General features: G+C 40.8%; 2 protein-coding genes across 2 annotated transcripts in view; both read right to left on the bottom strand.

Annotated features, from left to right (window-relative positions):
* Positions 1 to 8,568, bottom strand: part of RSBN1 (round spermatid basic protein 1) — a 69,722-nt gene extending 61,154 nt beyond the window's left edge. Inside the window, exon 1 of the mRNA XM_006895702.1 lies at positions 7,802 to 8,568. Coding sequence (XP_006895764.1) covers positions 7,802 to 8,510 — 709 coding nt within the window. The 5' untranslated portion in view covers positions 8,511 to 8,568. The remainder of the gene's footprint in view (positions 1 to 7,801) is intronic.
* Positions 8,569 to 12,056: 3,488 nt separating this feature from the next.
* Positions 12,057 to 17,289, bottom strand: part of PTPN22 (protein tyrosine phosphatase, non-receptor type 22 (lymphoid)) — a 104,058-nt gene continuing 98,825 nt past the window's right edge. Inside the window, exon 21 of the mRNA XM_006895701.1 lies at positions 12,057 to 12,121. Coding sequence (XP_006895763.1) covers positions 12,057 to 12,121 — 65 coding nt within the window. The remainder of the gene's footprint in view (positions 12,122 to 17,289) is intronic.

Raw genomic sequence — 17,289 nt, 5'->3', positions numbered from 1 at the left:
CAGCCCACCCCGGGCAGAGGGATGCGACGGCTCGCCCCAAGCCGGGGGCCGAGGGCAGCCTGCCCCGGGCAGAGGGCCGCAATGGCTAAGGAAGCTGATCTTAGCATTTACAAATTAAGTTTCTACTCAACTATACATGGGCAATTCTAAACATCTAGGATTAGTAATAATTTGTAATGAGCCCATGCATAAATCTAAACTGAGTGCTGTTGAACTGCAGCACAGGTACAAAACTCTTAATTACTTATTTCTAGTGTTACAAACTTTCTCAACTATGACATCCTACCACTATAGTATGTAAACTGCCATAAACAATACTTAAACAAATGAAGAGGAATATTTTCCAATAAAACTTGCTTTCTGGAAACAGAATTTGAATTTTGTATAATATGCAATGGGTTTACCTGGGTTTTTCCCAAATGTATGGAAAAAAAAACTTATAAACCATAAAAAACAAGTGGTGAAAACAGTCCTTACAATAAATAGTCCTAGTGGAAGCAACAAGAAAAAAAAACTAATTTTAACCTAAACCTCTTAATACATACAAAATAAACTGTAAATAAGTCACAGATTTGAAATGTGAAAGCTAAAACTAGAAAATATTTGGAAATAATAGCAGAAAATCTTTAGGGTCTAGAATTTTGGGCCTCTGACATAATTATTAAAAGCAAAAATCCATTGGATATCATAAAGATCAAATACAAGGCTCAATGTAATACTTTGTTATTAGCATGGCGGGGGGGGGGGGGGGGGAAGACTTAGTGAACCACACATTTGACCAAGGACTTGTACTTAAAACATATAAGGTATTCTCAAAACTTTAATAAATCAGTCCCATAAGGATAAATAGTGTAGAAGACTATCACTGTAGAAATAGGAAGATAACTAGTAAAACATGTATGAGGATCCAAGGCGGGGAAGGTAAGAGCAGAGAAGGGGGTGAGGATGAGAAGAGGGTTAACCATGCATGTTGTTGTTGTTGACTGCCATGGAGTCGAGTACAACTCATAGCAATCCTATGAACAAAAGACATGAAATGCCTTCCTATAACTATGTCATTTCTCAAAATTCATAGAGCATAGGGTTGCACAATTTGATGGATGGAGGGAGGGGTAGGTAATGGAAATGGAAAAGATACAATGTTAAAAAAAAAGTATACTAACTTTGTAAGTAAACCAATGTAAAACTAAAATTTTGGTTTATAAACAGTCCAATTAGAAAATAGGGAAAAGACAGACATTAAACTGTAAAAGATAGATGAATGACTAAAGACCCTAAGAAATGTTCAATATTACTCAAATGCAAAACTCAAATTCAATGTCTGTCAGGTTGGAACCAACTCACAGATGAAGCTTCAATGGGTTTCCAAGACTAAAAATTGCCCATCTTTCTCTTGAGAAGGAGCTAGCAGATTCAAACCCCCAGAGAAGTGCAATTTTAGGGTTATCAGAGCCATTCGTTATGGCACTACTTAGACAGCAGCTCTGACTCATAATAATTCTCCACTGGGTTAAAAGACTGTAAATCTTTATGGGAGGAGACAGCCTATCTTTCTCACTAACCATTAAGGAAGCAAAAATTAATCATGAAGAATCATCAACACATACTAGAAGAGTTGGATCAAAAAGAGAGGCAATACTAAGTACTGGCAAGGGTTCAGGAAAACGACCTCTCATACACTGGGTAATAATGTGAAATGATACAGACAATCTAGGAAACAGTCTGGCAATTTCTTTTTTTAAAATTACACACCTATTTATCATATGACCCAATAATTATATTTCCGGAAAATAGTTCAACCTACACAAAACTTGAACATTAAAGTTGATACAATCCTTTGTTCAAACATCTAAAAACGTTAAACAACTGAAATTCAATAGGTGAATTCCTAAACTGTGATACATCTATGCTGTGGAAAACTACCTACCTCAGTAATAAAAGAGTAAGAGTAATTTGGAGGTAGGGATATCAAGGACATTATGTGGAGTGAATGCAGCCAATCTCAAACGAACACATACTTTATTATTTATATAAATTCTGCAAATGACAAAATTATAAAACCGGATAGCAGATTAGCAGTTAGGGACTGGGGAACGGGAGGAAGTAAGTGCTTCTGACTATAAAGGGTTAGCCCAGGGGAAATCTATGCTCTGATGGAACAGTTCTGTAACTTGATTGTAGTGCCAGTAACACTAATCTATGTGTGATAAAATAGCAGAGAACTATATGACACATTGTACCAATGTCAATTTCCTGATGTTGAAACTGCACAAGAGTGAGGTAAGATTTAACTACTGGGGAAATTGTAAGGGTAAAGACTTCTTGCTACTATTTCTACAACTTCCTCTGAGTCTATAATTATCTCAAAATAAAAAGTTAAAACAAAAATAAAAATAGGCAGGATTTCCCAACCCTCAAGCTTGCTGTTCAAAAGCCACAATTTTATAGAATTATACTGAATCTGTTAACTTTTTTCAATTTTACTTGGATCTATTATATGGAGGAAGCTCAGGTGGCTTAGTCCATAAGAGTGTTGTGTTCAAAGGCCACCCCTCTCTGGCAGTTCCTAATCACCATCAGCTCTGAGGGAGAAAGATAGGCAATCTGTGTGATTTACAGGGTTGTATGAGGTGGATTCATACATAGGGTTTTCAGGGGCCTGCTATTTCAGAAGTGGATGGCCAATCCTTCTTCCTAGTCTGTCGTAATCTGAATGTTCAGATTTGGCGAAGTATCAGACAGGCCATGGTCTTCGCAATCACTTGTTATGCATCAGAGAGTTGGACAATGACCAAGGAGGACAGACGGAGAATTGATGCCTTTGAGCTGTGGTGCTGGAGAAGAGTATTGAGAGTACCACGGACTGCTAGGAAAACAAACAGATTCATCCCGGAAAGGGTTAAACCGGGTGGCTCTTTGGAGGCAAGGATTCTGAGGCTCCATCTAACACACTTTGGACATGCTGTAAGAAGAGACCGGTCTTTGGAGAAGGACATCATGCTGGGGAGGGTGGAGGGACAGCGCAGGAGGGGAAGGCCCTCTATGAGGTGGATTGATTCGGTGACTGGGGTTATCGGGATGGGAATGTCAGAGTGTGATTGGCACAAGACAGAGCAGAGTTTAGGGCTGTTATGCATAGGGTTGCTACGAGTAGCAAGCGACTCTACGGCACATAACAACAACAACATCATGAGGTGGACTGATTCAGTGACTGGGGTAATCAGGATGGGTGTGTCAGAGGCAGTGCGATTGGCAAAGGATAGAGCAGGGTTTAGGGCTGTTGTACATAGGTTTGCTATGAGTCGCAAACAACTTGACGGCACATAACAACAACAGAATATTACAACACAGTGTCTGAAAATCTGAGGATACAGACAGCTAAGAAACAGCTCTATAAATGACAAGGGTCCACTCTCCTTTTTAATCTTAAAAGTTGTTTAAAGGATCCAGTATAATAACATACACCAGTATTAACTGATGCTTTCTTACGATGCGGGGAGAAAAGGGAGCTCTGGTGGCTTAGCAGTAAGGAGATATGCTGCCAACTAAAGGTGCACAGTTCAAACCCACTACCTGCTCCAGCATAGAAAGATGGCAATGTCCTCCCATGCAATTTGTTGCTGCTGTCAGATGCTGTGGGAATCGAGTATGACTCACAGCAAACAGATGAACAAAACATCTGTACCCAGCCCTATCCTAAGCTATTCTCATCATCTCTGATATACTTGAGCCATCGTTATTGTGTCACTCCATCTCATTTAGGGTCTTCCTCTCTCTTTCAATGAACTTCTGCCTTTCCAAGCACTTAGCCACTCCTAATAACATGTTCAAAGTATGTGAGACCAAGCTTTGCTATTCTCACTTCTAAGGAGCACCTTACTTGCACCTTCTCCAAGAAATACTTATTTGGTTTTTGGCAGTCCATGGGATATTCAGTACTCTGTTTCAACACCACAGCTCAGCAGCATCAATTCTTCATCTATAATCTTTATTTACTGTCCAGCTCTCAGATGCACAGCAAGGAATTGAAAAGACTAAGGCTTCAATCAAGGGCACCTTAGTCTTTAAAATGACATCTGTGCTCTTTAGCATTTTGGAGAGGTCTTGGACAGCAGATTTTCCCACTGCAATGTATCTTCTGAATTCTTAACTTCTGGTACCAAAGGGTGGTGAATCCAAACAAGCTGAAACTGTGGACAACTTCAACCTTTTCTCCCTCTATCATGATACTGCCTACTGGCTCACAATCTTTGTTTTCTTGATGTTAGGATGTAATTCATAATGAAGACTAGTCTTTGATCTTCTGTAGCAAGTGTTTCAAGTCCTCTTTGCTTTTAGCAAACAAGGTTGAGTCATGTGCATAATGCAGGTTAAGTCTTCCTCTGATCCTGATGCCTGGTTCCTCTTTACAGAGTCCAGCTCCTCAAATTATTTGTTCAGCAAATATAGACTAAACATGTTTGAAAAAAGAATTCAACCCTGCCATACACATTTATTTTAAACTATGCAGTGTTTTCTTGCTTTGCCACTAAAAACCCACTGGAGGGTCAGCTGTAAGTCAGTTCCAAGCTGATGATGCATAACAACAGTAACTGTGAGAAAGGCACTAATTTAATTGTTTTCTACTTGGTTTTTTTTTCTGTTGTTTTTACTGTCAGGTTGTAAATGACCTATAGCTAACCCTCTGGCAGGTTTTCACAGGCAGTTAATCACACGGAAGGAGAGTGCTAATCCTGCTCCCACGGAGTGGCTGGTGGCCTAGAACCGCATACCTGCGAGATTGCAGCACACATAGTGCTTAATTTAATCCACATAAAAACCTTTTATGGAAATGCTACCACCTCATTTTACAGACAAGTCTGAAACAGAGAGGTTCATTTACTTATAGTCACAAAGTAAAAGGTTTAAATAGATTTAAATAGATTGACTTCAGAAACATGCCTTTTGTATGCCACTGCAGCACATGCCCTAAGACTCACTTCCATCAAATCAATTCCAATTCACAGGGATTCTTCTTCAGGTTTTGAGGTTACAAATCTTTATAGGAAGAGATTGTCCACCCTTTTCCTGAAGAGCAACTGCTGGACTCAAACTCTTGAGGTTAAAAAGCACAACATATATAGTACTACACTGCCTGAGATGTTCAAAGAAAAGAAGTAGGGGGAAATGGGTGTATCTTGCCAAAGTATTGAAAAGCTTGACTTTCTTTTCTGTAGGTGTTTAAAAAATTTTTCAAATGCAACATGTTATGTCTTACTTTTCTTCTTCACATATGGGCAAACTACCAATACCTTGACCTGCACTATTCTATGTGGTAGCTACTATCCATGTGACAAATTATTAACTGATTAAAATGAAATCAAAGCTAATTCATACTATCAGTCATACTAATTATATTTCAAGTCTTTGAGAACTGTCTGAAGTACCACAGGTGGGTGGTTGTTATTACTACATACTATTGAGTTAGAACCAACTCATAGCTGACCCTCCAGCAGGTTTTCAGAAGCAGTAAACTGCATGAGGAGACTGCCCATCTTTCAGCAGCTGGTAGTTTTGAACTGTATTGCCTTTGGGTAGGGAGTGCAACTCCTTACCACTAGGCCATCAAAACTAGAGAACTGGATGACCTGGATACAGAACACTTAAATCATCAGTGAAAGTTCTACTGAATGGTACTGCGTTAGAAATTGGTTTTCTTCCTTTTTAAAGAGAATAGGCTAGGGAGCTCTGGTGGTCTAGTGGCAAGAAGCTGCACTGCAATGCTGAAGGTGCACGCTTTGAATCCACCAGATGCTCTGCGGCAGAAAGAGGAGCAATCTCCTCCTGTGCTAGTTGGATTTGATTCAACAGTACACAACAACAACCATAACAAAGGCAAGAAGCTGCACTACAATCCTAAAGAGAGCAGGGCCTGTGCAATCTCCGATCTTGCCATATACTCCTCATAAAAAGAGGCTAGTCAGTGACCCTAGATGGTCTCATTTCTCACTGTCACTGTGGTGTTAAGCAAGGGTGAACTATCTAAGCAATATAAGCACAGACTCACTTTTGCTTATTTACTAATTTGTAATGAACAATTCATGTTTTTCTCCTCAAACGTGAAAATGTTCACGACAGATTTGTAAGTAAGCACAAGTAAGTTTAAGCTTACCTTCGTCATTGGGTAATCTGGCATTGATGTCAATGCCAAGACAGGGAAAAGATAAATTAATAAGAGCAGAAAGAATGAACAGCAAAAAGTGAAGAACCTTGTGCAGCCAGGAAATGAAGTCTGATGGATTCAGGACACAATTTTTCTGCTAATGTGTTTTGTTTTGTTTTTTACTTGATACTAAACAAGGACTTCTCTAATATTCTTCCAAGCTCTGCAAACATACAGCAGAAATAAGGTGGAGAATTAAAGAGCACAATCATTGCACACTGATGATGGAAAATGGCATTCCTTCCAGCTGCCACAGTTCCACTTCTGAGTATAGGATTTGGATACGACCAAGGAAAACAAATTTAATTCAATACTCATTGAGTAATTATTAGAAACAAACTGTGGTATGTGGAAGAAGAGCAAAAACACCAAACGATTAGTCCTAAATTAAGACTAATGGAAGGAATACAAGACTAACAAAACCCGAGACTGGAATACTGGCTCATTAATAAATAAAAGCCTAACTGAATTAGAACTAAGAAACATGTAAGTATCCGAAAATCTTAAGAAAATAATTCTATTAAAATCATACATAAATTACACACAGACACAAAACAAACGCATTGCTGTGCGGTCCATTCGGATTCCTAGCAACCCTCTAAGAACAGAGTAGAACTGCCCCACACGGTTTCCATAGCTGTAATTTTACAAGAATACTGCCACGGCTTTCTCCTGCAGATCTGAATGCCTGACCACTGAGTGAAGCCTTAAGTGCTTTAATCATCGCACCATCAAGACTCCAAATCCAGGCATTTCTTTCACTAAAAAAAAAAAAATTAAAAAATAAACGCTACAGGGTAACTCCAGAATAAGACGACACGCGTTTTGGCCAATCGACTTTCTCTAGAACCCACATTTCATTAAGCAGTCATACATATTGTGGGCTAAATATCCCTATATTTAATAAAGGTTATTTGAATTAAATACGCTCTCAATTGTTGTACTAGATAGAACAAAATGCAAGCGCACACTTTGCACTTTTCAGCGGTATTATTAGTCCTATTTCCTAGGATCGAAAGAGAAAGAAAACCTTCCCCCTGTCTATTCGAAGGTCTGGAAAAGCCCGTATTCAAAAGTAAATTCTGCGTCAAGATTTTTTTTAAAAGGGGACTAAAGAACGAGTTTAATATTTTATGTACAGGATCTAAAGCAACCAGTAAGTCGTGGAATCTCTAAAAGGTTTCAAACTCACTAAGGGCGGGCAAGGGTGAGTATTAAAGCTTTCCAGCAAGGAAAACCGGGATAAAGATTTTCGTGAGAAGGGAAAGACAGTTTTTTGTTAACATTCCACCTACTAATCCGATGCCTAAGACAGCAAAGCGCGGAAACCATACAGAATTTGAAATCAAACGTCGGTGGAGGCTCTAGGGCTGCGTTAAGGGTGCAGGTAACTGACAGCTCGGCCTCGGAAAGAGAAGCCTCAAGTAGGTCAGACTGTGTCAATTGGTTTGCTCTCCAGTGGCCACCCCAGTGGGCTTCGGGGAATAAACAGGGAGACAGGAGGCACACTGAGGTTTGGCATCCTTCAGTACTGAATGGGCGGGATATAGGAACTGAGAGACCTAGAGACCAAGCTTGGGGCAGTCTGCTCGCTCTCACCTCTTTTAGGGGCCTTGATCACTGGCAAACCCACAGTCCTCTCGCCGTTTTCTTGCTTGTCCTTGTGCTTGAGATCGCCTGGAAGAATGCAGGCACTAGGGTCACCCTCGGGGCCGCGGTGGTGATGGTGCTTGTGCCGCTCCTTGTGGCCCTTATGCTTGGGCCCAGACGCGCTCACCGTCAGGGGCGAGAAGGTGAAGAGGGCCGAGGTGCCCGGGGCCGGGAGCGAGGCAGCGACAGTGGGCCCGGCGGGTGCCAGCGAAGGAGGCGGCGGAGGTGGCAGGAGCAAAGGCTCAACAGGGCCTGGAACGGCTGAAGCTGCATTCGCCGGCGGCAGAGGCCCGGGATGTTGGCGGCTGCGACGCCGCCGATGAGGGGGAGCAAGAGGGGGGTCTTGGCTCGGCCGCCCCCGCTTCTCCTGAGACCCTCCACTGCTCGCTCGGCGCTGCCGCTTCACGCCCCGCGGCGAGGCCCCAGCATGGGGTTTCTCCTTCCCCTCTTTGTCCGGCTCCTCCGGCGCCGCCACCGCCCGTACTACGCGAACAGATCCGACCTGCGCAGCCATTTCACCCACAAACACACATTTAAATGGCCCGACCGCCCCCCCGTCCGCGAATCGCGCAAGCGCCGCCCGCGCACGGCCCGCTGGGCATTGGAGTCTCTCTCCCTCCCTCCACTCTGCCGACAGTATCGGGGTTGAGCTGAACATGCCGGAAGCTGCTGTTCGCAGCGCAGCTCCGCAGGCCTCTCCGACCGAGCTTCTATTGTAAAGCACGCTGGGCTGCGCAAAGCCTCATGGGAGCGGTAGTTCCCCCGCGCCCCGCGCGGCGTCGCTGGCTCGATGAGTGGAGGATCGGAAAGCGAGCGTGCGCCGAGTCACGCTTCAGGCAGCGACGCAACTGCCGCTGGGCGGCGAGTTGCCGCCAACCGCCTTAACGGCCGAAACAATATTAATGGCTTTCGGACTCGGTCGGCGCGTTCCCATTATCATCTTCTTGCGCCCCTTCGTCCTTTTACGTGGAGTAGGTGGTCTCCATAGTTACTTGTGAATTTCGTGTTTTTCTAACCTTTGTGAGGCAAAAGAATTTCCATCGTAGACTAACGATGAAATAAAAGGGTAGCAGGAATTCAGGGTAGTTTTGCTTGAAAATGCCATAGGGTTGCAATTCAGAAATTCATGAAGATATCTGAAGCATCTTCACTGACAGTCCTGTGGTTACACCAGAAGTGCAGCAAGGCAGGTGCGAGAACTGCCTGGGAGCGTAGAGCATGGCCCCACTTCGCAATTGAGTCCCATCTTTTTTTTTTTTTTGTAACTTTTTTTTATTTTAGTAATTTTAATGGACATTTACAGAGATTTTAGATTTCCATTCATTCTTTGCTGCACTTCCCTCCCCGCCCAGTCCTCCCCCCCCATCTTTATAATGCCTATCAGTAGAGACTAACATTTATTTTAATACATCTCTACAGTTAAAACGACTTCTAGGTGAAAATGCATGAATTTTTAAAATGCATTTTAATAAGGCATTTTCCGATTTCCAATACAAGATTGCGTAATATCTGCACTAGAGAACACTACAGAAATTGTCATAATCCACAAGGGACAGCTGCTGCTCAGAGGTTTACAACTTGATTGTCACTTCAGACTTTACTGAACGTTATTTTAATATATTTAGCCCTTCCTAGAGGAAGGTAGAAATACTTGAGTCAGCATGCATCAGGATGGATGGTGAAGAGATTGAGATTGTACACAGCTTTAGTTTGCTTGGCTCCATAATCAACAGTCTTGGCACCAGCAGCCAGGAAATTAAAAGGCGCCTTGCCATGGGAAAGTCAGCTGTTAGGGACCTCTCCAAAGTACTGAAGAGCAATGGTGTCTCTCTGGAGACTAAGGTGCGTCTGATACAGGCCATGGTCTTCGCAATCACTAGTTATGCATCAGAGAGTTGGACAATGACCAAGGAGGATAGAAGGAGAATTAATGCCTTTGAGCTGTGGTGCTGGAGAAGAGTATTGAGAATACCGTGGACTGCTAGGAAAACAGATTTGTCCTGGAAAGGGTTAAACCGGGTGGCTCCTTGGAGGCAAGGATTCTGAGGCTCCGTCTAACATACTTTGGACATGTTGTGAGGAGAGACTGGTCCTTGGAGAACAACATCATGCTTGGGAGGGTGGAGGGACGGCGCAGGAGGGGAAGGCCCTCTATGAGGTGAATTGATTGATTCAGTGACTGGGATAATCGGGATGGGAGTGTCAGAGACAGTACGATTGGCACAGGACAGAGCAGAGTTTAGGGCTGTTGTACATCGGGTTGCTATGAGTTGCAAGCGACTCGACGGCACATAACAACAACAACAATGCCTGGAGAAAAGATTACTTCACCTAATTGAATACTAGTCCAAAAAAGTTAACTTTGAAAATTTTTTGAATACTTATTGTTTACACTGTGCTACAATAGATATGTTAATGTTTCGTTTAATTCTTCCTATCAATTAAGATACCTGTCAATTAAGATGCCTAATGAAAACTATTGCAGAGCAAATTATTCCTAAAAGTTATATTTTATTTAAAAATGTGGATAATTGTCAGATCATTAAAGGAAGTCAGATAGATTCTTTGTAATAATAATTACCAAATTTGTCTATTATGTAAAATTGTTTGACCTGTAATTTCATTAAGTCAGGATCTCTATTTATTTAGGAATTTTTTTCATAAAACTAACAGTTCCTTGGTTGGTTTTTAAAGTTGTGCATTTTATAGAACTTTTCCAATGAAAAAACTATCAAAAAATAACTTTTGTTGTTGGTTATGCATCAATAATTAGAAATTGGATTATAAAAATATTACTATCATATTGACACATTTTATTCTCCTAAACAGAAGTCCAAATTTAATGGTTCATACAGCTAGGTGAAATGGGGGGGGGGGCTCAAGCGCACCACAGATGTTTCAGAAGAAAGGCCTAGCAATCTACTTCTGAAATACGAGGCACTCAAAACCCTGTGGAGACACTTCTACCCTGACACAGGTGAGATTGCCATGAGTTGAAGTCAATGGGACAGCAATTACTACTGATGCTGGTATTTCCTTAACTATAATTTTTTTTTCTTATTCCTCTTGTTTCCTAAACATCTGAAAATTATGCACAAAGTATACTTCATTTAGGCAAAAATAACTCCCACAGGGAAAATTCATTGTCACACCAGCAATTTCACACTGCAATCACAAGGTAGAACTTTTTTAAAAAGCACTTAGGATAACTTCTGACAATGTAGAAATACTTGCAATCCAACTCTTAAAAATCTTCTAAAATATACTCATGTAGAAAAGTAAAATGGAAAAAGATTTTTTTTATTATTATGTGTGTGTGTGTGTGTGTGTGTGTGTGTGTGTGTGTGTACCATCAAATCAGATCTGACTGGTACAGGAGGAGATTGTCCCTCCTTTCCCGGCAGAGCATCTGGTGGATTTGAACCGTATGCCTCTGGGATTGCAGTGCAGCTTCTTGCCACTAAGCCACTAGAGCTCCCCGAAAAATATTTTTTAGAAAAATTAATTTATTCTAAATGAATGTTTTTCATATAGCGTTCTCTTCATGACCACAACTAAAACTTTCTTATGCTGTTTCCAGCCCAAGGTAAATTAGATGAAAATGCAAAATTTTTGGCAGTGTTTTGCTTATTGCTTTTCTTTTAAAATCTATTCAACATATCAGCATATATTCTGCTCTTTGGAGGCAAGGATTCTGAGTCTTCATCTGACATACTTTGGACATGTTGTAAGGAGGGACTAGTCCTTAGAGAGGGATGTCATGCTTGGGATGGAGGAGGGACAGTGTAAGAGAGGAAGACCCTCAATAAGATGGATTGATTGAGTGACTGGGGTAATGGGGACAGGTGTGTCAGTGACAGCAAGGTTGGCACAGGATAGAGCAGGGTTTAAGGGCTGTTGTACATAGAGACGCTATGAGTTGTAGTAACAACAACGTAGTAACATAGAGCTCACTTATTTTACTCAACACTATCCTGAAAATTTTACTTGCAGATGCATTCACACACTTCCTGCTGTAGGATTCCGTCAAGTCGATTCCAACTAATAGCAACCCCTTGTGACAGGGTAGAACTGGTTCATAGCATTTTCTTGGAACAGAAACAGTTCACCAGGTCTGTCTACTTCAGAAGCACTGAGTGGTTTCAAGCTGCTAGCCTTTGGGTTAACAGCCAAGCACTAAGCTTTGCCTAAACCCAAAATTGAATTAAATTTTCCAAGTTGCTGGTGGTTTTCTTGGTCCTTTGGGTTTTGAAAAACGATTTGCAAAACCTAGGAATAAAAATAAAATTTCATAGAAAGTACATTTTTATATAAAATGAATTCTTAAATATTTTATAATATATATTTTACATGGAATTATCCAAAAGATTTGATAACACCTCTGATAGATTTAATAATAAAATATAATGACATTATATGACTATGAGTCATATACAACTTGAAGGCAATCAACAACAGCAAGAAAAGCATTATATGAATTAAATCCTAAATTATAACAATAGAGTATTAATACCATTTTCAATTTATAGAGCACTTTTAAATGTCATAATGGTAGTAATTGGATGAAGGAATCAAAAGCCTTGTATAATTCAGTATATAATATCCTTTATGTATTGTCACTCTTACTCATCTATTGAGAAAACCAAAACAAGGAATCTCATTTTCAGAAAGAGTGCTATTACTTCACATTAAAAAATTATAATATTAAATCCACTTATCCCATACTCTGACTCATAAAGTCTTAATCGATTAAAGTAATTTGTTAGGAAAACTTTGAAAAAAGAAAACAATACTGAAAGAAACCAATAGCTAAATGATTTCTATTTTTCTCTCTCCCTCTATATCCCTCTTTCCCAAAAGAAGAAGAAAATCTTTTTACAAGTTAAGAAAGCAGGTTAATTGCAGTGATTCCATTTCACTTCAGCAGCATTTGACTTATCTTTGATGAAGATTTCCTTTCAAGGTACCCCTTTTACACTTAGCAATCTTACACATTACTGTCAAGTCAATTCTGACTCATAGCAACCTTCTAGGCAGAGTAGAACTGCCCCAGAGGATTCCCAAGGCTATAAATCTTTATAGAAACAAACTGTTCTATCTTTCCCCCTCAGAGAGACAGGTAGAATTTGAACTGCTGATTCTTTAGCCAAGCACTTAACCATGTTACTACCAAGGCTATTTACAGTCTCTGGAACTCAAATAGAGCATAGAAAGGTATGAAACACAGAGAACAGAGAATGGAAAACAGATATTCCTAAATCATTCTCACATTTTGCCAAATATGGATATTATTTGTCTTAGCAGAACTGATTTAATAATAAAATTCTTTTTAAAAAGCCTATATCTAGCACAATGCTTGAATGTTGTTTAAATCTGAATCTACAAAGAATATTGAAAGAAAAGAAAAGATAAAGAAACCCCCTACAATTAAAAAAAAAGAAAGAAATCCCTACAATGGTGATGGTAAATTATTTGGGGGATTAGACAGTAGAGGATTTGAGTACCACCTAGTTCATGTAGAATTTTTCCCTCCAAGTGGTGAGAAAAAAGGAAAAATATTTTAAGTTAAAATTTTTCTTGTTTCTTACACAACTTAGATATAAACATACCTATAATTTCACATGCAAGCAAGATTTTACTGAAGTTTATCCAAAAACGACTGGAACAGCACATCAACAGAGAACTACCAGAAGTCCAGGCTGGTTTCAGAAGGGGTTGTGGTACTAGAGATATTGTAGCTGATGTTAGATGGATCTTGACTGAAAGCAGGGAATACCAGAGGAATGTCTATCTGTGTTTCATTGACTATGCAAAGGCATTTGACTGTGTAGATCATAACAAACTGTGGCTGACTCTGAGAAGAATGGGAATCCCAGAACACTTGATTGTTCTAATGCGAAACTTATACTTGGACCAGGAGGCAGTCGTCAGAACAGAGCAAGGGAACACTGCATGGTTCAAAATTGGGAAGGGCGTACGCCAGGGATGCATCCTATCTCCATACCTGTTCAACCTATATGCAGAACAGATTATCCGGGAGGTGGGGCTCTATGAGGAGAAATGTGGGGTCAAGATTGGTGGACGATTTATCAACAATCTGTGTTATGCGGATGACACAACCCTGCTTGCTGAAACTGAGGAGCACCTGAAGCACCTGCTGCAGAGTGTCAAGGACTGCAGCCTCCAATATGGATTGAGGCTCAATGTCAAGAAGACAAAGATTTTCACCACTGGACCAATTGGCAGCATCAGCATGGATGGTGAAGAGATTGTGCACAGCTTTAGTTTGCTTGGCTCCACAGTCAACACTCTTGGCACCAGCAGCCAGGAAATTAAAAGGCGCATTGCCATGGGAAAGTCTGCTGTTAGGGACCTCTCCAAAGTGCTGAAGAGCAATGGTATCTCTTTGGAGACTAAGGTGCGTCTGATACAGGCCCTGGTCTTCGCAATCACCTGTTATGCATCAGAGAGTTGGACAATGACTACAGAGGAAAGAAGGAGAATTGATGCCTTTGAGCTGTGGTGCTGGAGAAGAGTATTGAGAATACCATGAACTGCTAAGAAAACAGATTTGTCCTGGAAAGGGTTAAACCGGGTGGCTCCTTGGAGGCAAGGATTCTGAGGCTCCGTCTAACATACTTTGGACATGTTGTGAGGAGAGACTGGTCCTTGGAGAGGGACATCATGCTTGGGAGGGTGGAGGGACAGCGCAGGAGAGGAAGGCCCTCTATGAGGTGGATTGATTCAGTGACTGGGATAATTGTGTTGGGAGTGTCAGAGACAGTGCGATTGGCACAGGACAGAGCGGAGTTTAGGGCTGTTGTACATAGGGTCGCTATGAGTCGCAGGCGACTCGACGGCACATAACAACAACAACAACAACGTAATTTCAAAGCGTATACATTGTTGTGGCTTGGTGCCATTGAGTCGAGTACAACTCAGAAACGCTATGAACAATCAATCTGATCCTTGTCCTATCCTGCACCATCATCATCTCCGACATACTTGAGCACATTGCTGCAGTCCCTTTTATCAATCCACCTGGTTGAAAAAGTCTTCCTCTCCTTTGCTGACCCTCTACCTTTCCAAGAATGATGTCCGTCCCCAAGGAATAGACTCTCTTAACAACATACTCATAACAAGAAGTATGTGAGATGAAGCTTTGTCATCTTTGCCTCCAAGGAGCACTCTGGCTGCACTTTCTCCAAGATATATCTGTTTGTTCTTTTGGCAGTCAGTGGGATATTTATTCCCCTTCTCCAACACCACAGCTCAGAGGCATCAATTCTTCTTCTGTCATCCTTATTTACTGTCCAGCTCTCAGATGTATAACAAGTGACTGAAAAGACCATGGCCTAAATCAGGTGCAACTTGGGTGATATTGCCACTTCTAGGTCACTCTGGTGGCCTAGTGATAAAGAGTTGCCCTGCCAATATAGTTTGAATCCACTAACTACTCCACAAGAAAAATATAGGCAGTGGGTGATTTACAGTTTCTGAAAACCTGCTGAAGCTTAGGTCTGAGTTGGTTCTGACTCAATGGCACACAACAGCAATAGGACTCTGTCCCACTTCTCTACAGTTTTCTTCATCTTCTTGTCAGCTACACACTGAGTGTGGAAGCAGGTTGATTTTTAGTATAAATGGAAACAATACCATTAAAGCAGCATTATACAAGGTATGGTCCAGGAACTCCAAAGGGACCCTCAGAGGGAGGCTCTTCTTTAACTAATAATATATTTTAGTGCTAATTGCTACATTAATTGCTATACTTCATCTAAAGTATGTAGTACTACTTTATAGGGTATCAAGATTATGTATCAGAATAATAGGAAATAGGAATATATAAAAATGTTATTTTATATTAATAGTTTATATTTAGGGATAACAATATGAGTGATTTCTTCTGTCTGTCAGAATGGTGCTTCATCTTCTGTGGAATGAGTTATACTAGATTAGGAATAGCTCCTATATTCTTATCATACTTTTGCTTTTTATAATTTTGCTTTAACTATATGCTAGAGCATAAGCATCCTAGAATTTTTTTCATTTGGATCTTCATGTACATCTGCTATATGCAAACACAATAGTTTGGTGATTGTTATTGTTAGTTGTAATCAGGTTTGCACTAACCAATATGGGTCTTATGTGCAGCAGAATGGTACATTGCCTGGTCCTGGATAATCTTCGTTGTCTTTGATATGCTGATATGGGATCATAGTTACGGCTTACTGTGTCATTCCCTCTTACTGAGGGCCTCTTCATTTTTATTTTTGCTGACCTTCTACTTTGCCAAACTTGCTTTTTTTTGGCAATCTATCCAAAGTAAGAAAGATGAAGTTTCACCATACTCACTTCTTATTGGTTGTTGGTACGTGCTATCAAGTCGAGTATGATTCATAGTAACACTATGATCTGAACTCTGTCCTATCCTGTGCTGTCCTCACACTTCCTGACAAATGAGAGCCTGTTGCAGAAGTCACTATGTCAGTCCACCTAGTTGAGGGTCCTCCTCTCCTTAACCACCCCTCCACCTTTCCAAGCACGATGTCCATCTCCAAGGAATAGCCCCTCCTAGCAACATGCCTGAAGTATGTGAGACAAAGTTTCACCATCCTGGCCTCCAGGGAGCGCTCTACTTCTCAGTAGCATTTGGGGTTTTTTGGTTATTATTGTTGTTGTTTAATTTCTTTTTATTTTATATTGGTTTGCATACAAAATTTGTATATATTGTGTTTCACACATTCCTTTATTCACATTGTTTTTCATATGATTATTCCCATACATTGTGTTTTAGAAAGTGAATCACCATTGATCTATGCCTGCTATTACCCCATCTTTTCAGATCCCCACTAGATCTTTCCTATTCCTTCCCCTCTTACCTCTACCTACCAAACTCTGTGACGCCATGATTTCTGCCTTACCCCTCTGCCCCCCGCCGCTCCCCTTCTCCCCATTCTTCTTCTCTCTTTGGACTTTTATACTTATCTACTAGTTACCTTTCTGTTTTTACAATAATGGTCTTATGCAGTATCTGTCCTTATGAAACTGAGTTGTTTCAGCATAATGCTCTCCAGTCTCTCTCCTGTTATGCAGTAATTTTTTAAAAATCCTTGCTCTGAAGTGCCACATAATATTCCATTATGTACATGTGCCACAATTTCTCAGTCTGTTCGTTTGCTGATGGTCATTTGGGCTCTTTCCATTTTCTTGCTCTTGTGAATAATGCTGCTATGAAAATTGGTGTGCAAATCTACTTTGTATCTCAGGTTTATTTTCTCAACGTCAAGAAGACAAAGATTCTCGCCACTGGACCAATTGGCAGCGTCAGGATGGATGATGAAGAGATTGAGATTGTACACAGCTTTAGTTTGCTTGGCTCCATAGTCAACAGTCTTGGCACCAGCAGCCAGGAAATTAAAAGGCGTGTTGCCATG

This window comes from Elephantulus edwardii, unplaced genomic scaffold, assembly GCF_000299155.1.
Source record: "Elephantulus edwardii isolate Elephantulus edwardi_28Jun2011 unplaced genomic scaffold, EleEdw1.0 scaffold00174, whole genome shotgun sequence".
Lineage (NCBI taxonomy): Eukaryota > Metazoa > Chordata > Mammalia > Macroscelidea > Macroscelididae > Elephantulus > Elephantulus edwardii.
This window is presented reverse-complemented; position numbering and strand designations above follow the sequence as displayed.